Raw genomic sequence first — 8,543 nt, forward strand, 5'->3', positions numbered from 1 at the left:
AGATCGCACTTAAATTCTTAACATAGAATATATATTAGTATGTAACATTCATGCAAATTAAACCTAGTTTATGGGGCTTGATTCACCTATTCCTCACTCCTCATCTAAAAAATCGAGATGAACATGAAAGGTCCATCGTACCCTTTGTTTGAGTCTTTACAGATCACACAAACATTTGCATGAGGTGAAGTCCTTGCTCATGGAATTGACAACCAATTGCATTCTCGACTTGTCCAAGAAAAATCTTCCCTATCCCATCCGAAAATCTTGCACCACAATGTTTTGAGCTTTCTGGCATGAAAGTTTGTTTTAGATGTTCCCATGTTTTGCTTGTGTTTGGTCAACTCAAAGACCCTAAGGCTAGTTACACAAAGCTTTGGGTGCCCTTTGCTGCTCAGGTTATGATGGCAAAACACAGGACGGACGGGCGGGCGAGCGGGCGGGATGGATTTGGTGCGACGGCCATATGAAAGCCAATGTGAACTGTGATCTTGCTCTAGGGTTTTTCGTTGCAATAATAAGTATGCAGACAAAACCTAACATGGATTCTTTTGCGAAGGAGCCCTCTTCGTGCTGTATCGCGTAGCTTTCTTCGCCCCCGTGAGGAGCGATGGCCGTCGGGTAACATTATTCACATCCAGGGTTCCTGTACCTGGAGTTTCCTTTTTGCAGACATTTCTAGGGTTTTCCCATCTCGCAGCTCTCTATCGCTGATATTTACAGGTTTTCCTTGCAGGAAAAACAAGCGCATCTCCAAGGGCAAGAAAGGAGGCAAGAAGAAAGTGTAAGTCTGGTCTCTGTGTAGTGGCGCTTGTGTTGGAGCGTGCGTTTGCGTTTTCTCATCCTTTTACTTGGTTGTGCAGTGTTGACCCTTTCTCCAAGAAGGACTGGTACGATGTGAAAGCCCCCTCTACCTTCAACCAGCGATCCATCGGCAAGACCCTAGTGACCAGAACTCAGGGTACCAAGGTTAGATTGTTTGATCTCTCTCTGCTTTGATATGAACAACTGGCTCATAAGTTGATACTGGATTCCTTGTTTTCTTAACCTGACTTCTCTTCACTGTTTGCCAGTATGTGTGTATTAATACTGAAATCCGTAATCCTCTTAATAAATAAGAGATAGGTCCAGCGCCTTCACAACTAGAGAGCTCTACGCATGTGCCGTTTGAATACATCCCCAGTTTTGATGATCACTTTGTGGTCGCAGAAGGGTTGGGCAGCTATGGTGTGAAAGGTCAAGGGCTGACTAGAGCCTTGAAAGAACCTTGAATTGTTTATGTGCTTTGAATGAGAGGTTTTCATCCCATATGTTATAAGGCAATTTGGCTAAGATGTAAGTAATCTCAGGGCTCCAGTAATGGAGCTCCCATCCATTCTGAGCTCACCTGCTTACTCCATTGTTTGGTGTCCAACGATCTCTGGGCCATATGTGTGTTTGATGGGAGATTTACATGTTAGGGGCTGTCGGATATTCAAGCAGTGCTGCCTTCTTTTTACTGCCAATGTTGGTCCATTGAAGTGTTTGTGGGGCAGTATCGGGCAAATTAATACTCCAATCACGAGTCTAAGACACCAGCATCCTCTTTGTTGCGACCTCTTTTTTAGGAAATGCATGATTTTGATCTGCTGACAGCGATCAGGCATGGTGCAATTGAGAATGTTCACATCTTTGGTCTGTGCTTTCATTGACTCATTGGCTTCCTGTTCACTGATGCGATGCTATGCCAATGAACCATAGTTAGAATCGGCAAGGTCCTAATGGGATCATCCTGTTGATGTAAAACTTGCCTGGAGACACAGGTTCATTTCTGTGGAAAACGTAGTTGTTGGGCTAGGGACATTGTTTTGAGCTTGAAAATGTAACTCTGCAAAACTTTTTGATGGATTCAGTGCAGATGAGGTATTGCTATTCAGCTGTGTTGCCAACCAGCTCCTTACTTTCTAGCCTGTGCCTTTCTCAACCTGTCCATGCTCATGCTAGTTTGCATGAGTTTTTTCTGGGGTGAAGTATTCCGATGTAATTAATCCTATGATGTAGCTACTAGTATCTTGACTTCTGTTGGTTATTTCTTGATCTCGTTTTATGCCTTCTAAATGCCTGACCGGTTTCTGTTAGGACTTATTGATAAACTGTGCAGTCAAACATACAATCGTTTCATTGTTGAACCCTTCCAGTAGGTTGTATACACTGCTTTGAGGGCATATACAAGCTAAAAGTGGCTGTGGTGAGCTGAAGTCTGATTGCTTTTGAAATTCTGGTTCGGATTTTGAGATTTTGGGGTTTCGTGCAGATTGCTGCAGATGGACTGAAGGGTAGAGTATTTGAATGCTCTCTTGCTGATCTTCAGCAGGATGAAGATCAGTCTGCCCGCAAGATCAAGCTTCGGGCCGAAGATGTCCAGGGCAAGAATGTACTCACTAATTTCTGGGTGAGTAGGGGAGAGAGAGAGAGAGAGAGAGAGAGAGAGAGAGAGGGAGATGGGATGAGTTTTTGGTTGTTTTGGCTTTTTGCTGATCATTAGTTGGTCTGCTGACAGGGGATGGATTTTACGACCGACAAACTGCGTTCCCTAGTCCGGAAGTGGCAGTCTCTGATTGAGGCTCATGTGGATGTGAAGACTACAGACAACTATACTTTGAGGATGTTCTGCATTGCTTTTACCAAGAAACGTCCAAACCAGATCAAGAAAACCTGCTATGCGCAGACGAGTCAGATCCGACAGGCAAGCTCTAAGTTGGTTTCTGAAGTCCTAATTGGGGGAAGTTTTGGGAGGCAGCAACCATGCATTAAGGATGCTCCATGCGGCATTCATTTTGAAATGCATACATGCAATCCTTGTTTGGAAGGTTACTTTGGGGGGGTTTGGACAGCATGAATGCTTATCCTTATCTTCTCCAGTGTTGATGGGTTTTGTTTTGTGGGCTGGAGTTTATCTTCACGAATGCTTAGTTTTCTTTTGGGTAGGGGGTAGTGGGGGGCTGATGTCGTTGGACAGCATGAGTATATGTTCTCCTTTCTCCACTGTAGAGATCTTCATGTCTCCTGGGTTGGTGTTTTCATACTAGTCCCATGGGCTGTCTTGCCATGAGCATCCTGTTGTGTTTTGCACATAGTTTCATAATTTCATGATCTATGTTGAAGATTGAGATTCTGCAGTCTTATTTGTAAACTGTTTTGCAGATCCGAAAGAAGATGACAGAAATTATGGTTCGTGAGGCGCAGTCTTGTGACCTGAAGGAACTTGTGGCAAAGTTCATCCCAGAAGTTATTGGGAAGGAGATTGAGAAGGCCACTGCTGGTATCTACCCGTTGCAAAACACTTTCATTAGGAAAGTGAAGATTCTGAAGGCCCCCAAGTTTGACCTGGGAAAGCTGATGGAGGTAACGATCTGTTTTTCTCTAGCTTTGAAAGAATCCTGGAAAGAAATGTGCTGGTGGTGGTTGAACACGACATCGCTGTTTGGCAGGTACATGGAGATTACAGTGAGGATGTGGGTGTGAAGGTTGAAAGGCCTGTAGGTGACGAAGCTGAGCCTAAGGTTGAGACTGAACTAGTTGGGGCTTAACTGCTTAATTTTCAGAGAGTTCGAATTTTGAATTGGATAAATTTTCTTGACTGCCATTAAGGCATTTCTATGCGGATTTTTTTACTCTGGTAGAGTGGATTTAGTACAAATATGATGTGGCAACTAGGAGGTTGCATGTAACATGACCTGTTTTGATGTCTAAATGCCATGTTTTTAAGTGTCCTGCTTATTTTAGTCTTTGAATGATCATGTGCCTCGTGGTTGTCTTCGAATGATCACGTGCCTTGTGGTTGATTAAATTGTGTGATTAAAGTTCTAGTTATCTTTTAGAAATGCAGGTTTAAGGGTCTGGAAAACTGACTCCACCCCTTCTTCCCTTTTGTTCAAGGATTGGTGATAAACCTGTCCTACCTCTCCCCCTTCTCAACATGTTTGGAAGTCAATATGTTGCTAATGTGAGAAAAATGTGCTTGTATTAATCCCCTTTGATACGGGATTTGTATGTCTACAGTTACAGAAAGCAATGGTGGAGAACTACTCATTTAGTACACTGGCACCATTTTGAGATTAGGCTCATTACACATCGCCATACCCCTGCCTGCCCATGGTGATGTGGTGGGGGTATCCACCGCCCATAATTCATGGGCAGGCAATCTCCCCTGCCCATACATGTGCGGTGGGGTATGTGTAACGGGCCTTAGTATGACAAGAAACTTCAACACCTTACCATTAGGGTGGGTTATAAATCTGCTGGCTGTTGACGATGGTATGAAAAAGCTCACACAGCACAAAAAAGAACAGAAAAGAGAGATTAGTAAGCCAAGGATCGATAAGCCATTGAAAATTGGCATGTACTTAAGATTACTATGCCACCAATACTCGATGCGTACCTAGCACCTATATACCACGAGAAATCACCTCCTTGTGCTTGGGCACTTGCATTTTCCGAAGCTAGACCATTACACCTTCCATAAACAAGTGAACCTTACAAAGGTGACCGCCAGCGCGACATGGTCTTTGCACCACAGCGTAAAAAAGCCCTTAAAGTAGGACAACCGCAGAAGTGATGCTAAAAGTCTTCTTTGGCTCTATGACGTGTTACTCCTCCCAAATGTGCAATTTTCTTCCCAAGGTAGGAGCCCCTTCCAACACCTCCACTTCATTGCAGGTAAAGGCATCTTTGACTTTCAAATACCCATCCATCTGTTGTCCACACTAGGGCCCATATTAACCCTCCAAAGCTTGGTGAACTCTAATAACTCAAGTTTATGTTTCTACAATCCTTGGGCCTGATAAAGGGGATTTGTCCACCCAACACTAGTCCTTAAATCGTATCGTAGAAGATAATATTAATTGCAACATTAGTATGCATTTTTACCAGAATAATTAGCATGCACATATCTAGAAGAATCAAACATTACAATGATCTGATTAGCATCTCTCCAACCAAGCAAAATGGTGATTAGCATCTCCAACCAAATTATCAATGACATATTTCTCCATTGTTTAGTCTCTTGTGTGCCTTAGTATTTAGCAATGCAAGAGCGGGGTTAAATAAGAGGGACCATCACACATTATACATCATTAGAGGGGTTTGAAAATATCTACTACTAAACGCATTGGCCCTTTCTCCCTTTGATCAAGAATGTTGAGAAGGGCATACTCTTAACAACTAGAGGAGCATGAGAGAAAACTTTAACAATACCCCATAGTCACACCTCACAGCCATGTAAACACTCATCTCCTTAGGAACTAACGCCCAAGGTTACTTATGTTCAAAGAAAACTCCCATTAACTTAGATAGTCTAGCATGGGTCTTAATGTCTAGTATTCTTAGTGCACTTTCATCTTTAGGCCTACATACCTTATGCAATGCAAGAGAAGAAAAAATCTCTCTCCCCTATTTGCCATTTCGTAAAAAGGCTTGTCCAATAACTTTTCCATTAGTCAACAATGTATTTTCGTGAAATATCAATATGCCCTTGGGTAATCCCAGATGCATGAACATCTATCTGTTGTTGATTACATAATAGCCTTATCTAGTCACCTTAAAGCACCTGTAGCCATTTATATGGTAGTGATGTGTGGACGTAGGCTAATAATGGGCTTGCTAGGGCATGCCTAGTGGTCAGATTTGTTGATGAGCACGTATACAGTTCGTGACCGAAGTGATGGAGACATCACTGCGATATATCTGGTACTCTAAGCCATGTGCTTTAGAGGCTGGATAGGTATGAGACATTGGCACATAACACTTGTTCAATTATTGCCACATGTGCTATGAGTGACACAGAGCTATGGCATGCCCGATTTGGTCACTTGAATTTTAGCAGTTTGTTGGCAAGAGATGGTGTTAGAGTTGGCAAAGCTTGAGGCCCCTATCAAATATGTATGCAAGGGCTACATTTTGGGTAAGATGGAATGGGCATCACTCCCGAAAGATGGACCAGTAAGGGTTGCCCATAAATTATAGCTTATATATTGTATTTGAGGCCCCTATCAAATATGTATGTGAGGTGCATTTGGGGCAAGATGCAATGAGTATCGTTTCTGAAAGATGGATCAATAAAAGGGTTGTCCATAAATTACAGCTTATACGTAATGATGTATAAGTGTGGTCCTATGAGAACATCATCGATTGGGGATATACTTCTATTGACTACTCCAAGCACACTTGGGTGTATCCTTTGAAGGCAAAGTCAGAGGTTTTTACATTCTTTAGAAACTTTGTTTCTGTGAGACTGAAAATGTGTCTACATGTATAATTGGTACCTTTTGTACAAATCGAGGGGGGGGGAGTATATGTCAAAAACTTTCATGCATATATGGCTGGAAGAGGTATAAAACATCAATGCGTGGTGCCTTACATAGTAAGATATACTTAAGGCTTACTGCAGACAAGAACCTAAAAAATGGTTTAAACTTTTACATCTTGCAGAATTTTCTTATAATTTCTTTCTTATAATGCCCCTTATCATCGAAGCTTGGAATATCTCCCTTTAAGGCCTTGTATGGACAAGAATGTATTACACCTTTGACTTGGTCATCAGATCCTCTAATTAAGATACCTATTATGTTATTATCTGTCTCAAAATCTCAAAATCTTAGCTTGACGTGATGATCTATTTCATCCAGCATCATTTGCTTTGTGACCTGAGGAAGAATAGACCTTTCATGGAGATGGCATGTTGTATTATTAAAGGCAAAGATTTGTCTCATATTTTTTTGGTTAGAGGCAATTATGTGTGCCAATTATGTGCTAAACAGATGCCCCACCAAGGCCTTACAAACAATTATCCCTTATGAAGCTTGGGATGGAAAGAAGCCCTATGTAGCTCATTTGCATGCTTTGGTTATCTTACCCTGCACTTGTGCCTAAGCAACAATGCAATAAGCTGGATGATAAGGTGGTAAAATGCTATTTTGTGGGATAGAGCTAAAAAAGAAAAGGGTATAGACTCTTCCATCTAGCCACAAGGGAAGATTTTTGGTGAGTAGAGATGTTGTCTCTACTCACCAAAAAAGAAAAGGGTATAGACTCTTCCATCTAGCCACAAGGGAAGATTTTTGGTGAGTAGAGATGTTGTCTCTATACAACTTAGTTCAACCCCTACTTTTATGTAAAAAACAACAAAATGTATGCTCACATGATGTCGTTGATACACTCCTACCTTTGTACAATGCCGGGTAACCATATGGGGAGAAAATGAATGCTCAATAAGGTGACGAGCATCGGCCCATACTGGTTAAAAATAAGCTTGAATTTCAACCCAGAGATTAGTTTATTGATGAGGCAATTATGGATAATGCAGTGGATGAGGAAAGGGCAGCCATACAAGCATCCAAGGGTATGCCGAAATGAGGTGCAAACATTATGGGATAGCAAATTAGCTACTCCTTTTCCTAGCAAGACAATTGCATGTTCTCATCATGCATCTTATTCTTTTATGGATCATGCTCTAATTGCAAGTTATGCAATGAAGAGGAACTGTTTTCCTTTGAGAAAGCACATGAAAATAACCAGTGGATGTACACCATGTAAGGTAGGTATGACTCAATCCTAAAAAATGATCATTGACATGTTAGATGAGTAGACTCAATCCTAAAAAATGATACTTGGTATTTGGTAGATTTGACTTATAGTAAAAAGGCCATGTACAAAGTGGGTTTATAAGCTTAAGCGTAAAGTTGATGGTAGGTTGTAAAGGGTTATGCTAGTGAGGGAGAAGGGCATAGATTATGTTAAGACCTTTTCTCCCATGTCTTGTATGACTATAATCGGGTTATGCTAGTGAGGGAGAAGGGCATAGATTATGTTAAGACCTTTTCTCCCATGTCTTGTATGACTATAATCGGGTGTATTATTGCATTGGCAGCAGATCATGGTTGGAATGTACATTAGCTGGACATCAAGATTGCCTTCTTAAATGGTGATTTTAATGAGGAGGTTGATGTACTAGAGCATGGTATAATAAGATAAATACATGGTTGCAAATGGTTTTTACAACAGTCCAATTGAGAGTACCCTACCCTCTATGTAAAGAGGGGTAATCATTGTTTTATGCATTGATGACATGTTACTCATAGGCTTTAACGAGGAGAAGGTTTCATCCTTCAAGGTTGAATTACATGTGTCATTTGAGATGATAAATTTGAGCTTATTATATTATTATTTGGGTATATAGTTTATGCAGCATGATGATGGTATTGTGATGTTGCAGTCAAAGTACATACAGATATTGCTTATATGATTGGTCTTAAAGACTATAAGCATGTTGCTACACCAATAGAGATAGGTTCTAGGCTCAGTCTCCAGGATGTAGGTAAACCATTTGATGTATCAATTTATTATAAGGTTTTGGGTGCCTCATCTATCTATGCACATCTATCTATGCAATACGAGGCCATCCATTTAGTTTGGGGTCTCCAAGTTGAGTAGGTTTATGCACAATCCCCCAGAAGTAGACATTAGGCAAGCTACCAAGCGATTATTTTGATACTTATAGGGCACTG

General features: G+C 41.3%; 1 protein-coding gene across 1 annotated transcript; it reads left to right on the top strand.

Moving 5' to 3' along the window:
• Window positions 1–429: 429 nt before the first annotated feature.
• LOC147633996 (small ribosomal subunit protein eS1-like) lies at window positions 430–3,759 on the top strand. Its single transcript, XM_086805075.1, has 7 exons — window positions 430–621; window positions 737–784; window positions 864–969; window positions 2,294–2,431; window positions 2,540–2,725; window positions 3,184–3,384; window positions 3,471–3,759. The coding sequence occupies exons 1-7, from the start codon at window positions 611–613 to the stop codon at window positions 3,567–3,569; spliced, it is 789 nt and encodes a 262-aa protein (XP_086661201.1). The 5' UTR covers window positions 430–610; the 3' UTR covers window positions 3,570–3,759.
• The last annotated feature ends 4,784 nt before the right edge of the window (window positions 3,760–8,543 follow it).

The sequence above is a fragment of the Cibotium barometz genome, chromosome 11 (assembly GCF_041138505.1).
Source record: "Cibotium barometz isolate CiBa-2024 chromosome 11, ASM4113850v1, whole genome shotgun sequence".
Lineage (NCBI taxonomy): Eukaryota > Viridiplantae > Streptophyta > Polypodiopsida > Cyatheales > Cibotiaceae > Cibotium > Cibotium barometz.

Excerpts from the sequence above, each read along its gene's own strand:
- LOC147633996 (XM_086805075.1), top strand. Across the intron at positions 785-863 it reads AAAGGAGGCAAGAAGAAAGT|TGTTGACCCTTTCTCCAAGA; the intron begins GTAAGTCTGGTC and ends TTGGTTGTGCAG. Across the intron at positions 2,726-3,183 it reads AGACGAGTCAGATCCGACAG|ATCCGAAAGAAGATGACAGA; the intron begins GCAAGCTCTAAG and ends ACTGTTTTGCAG.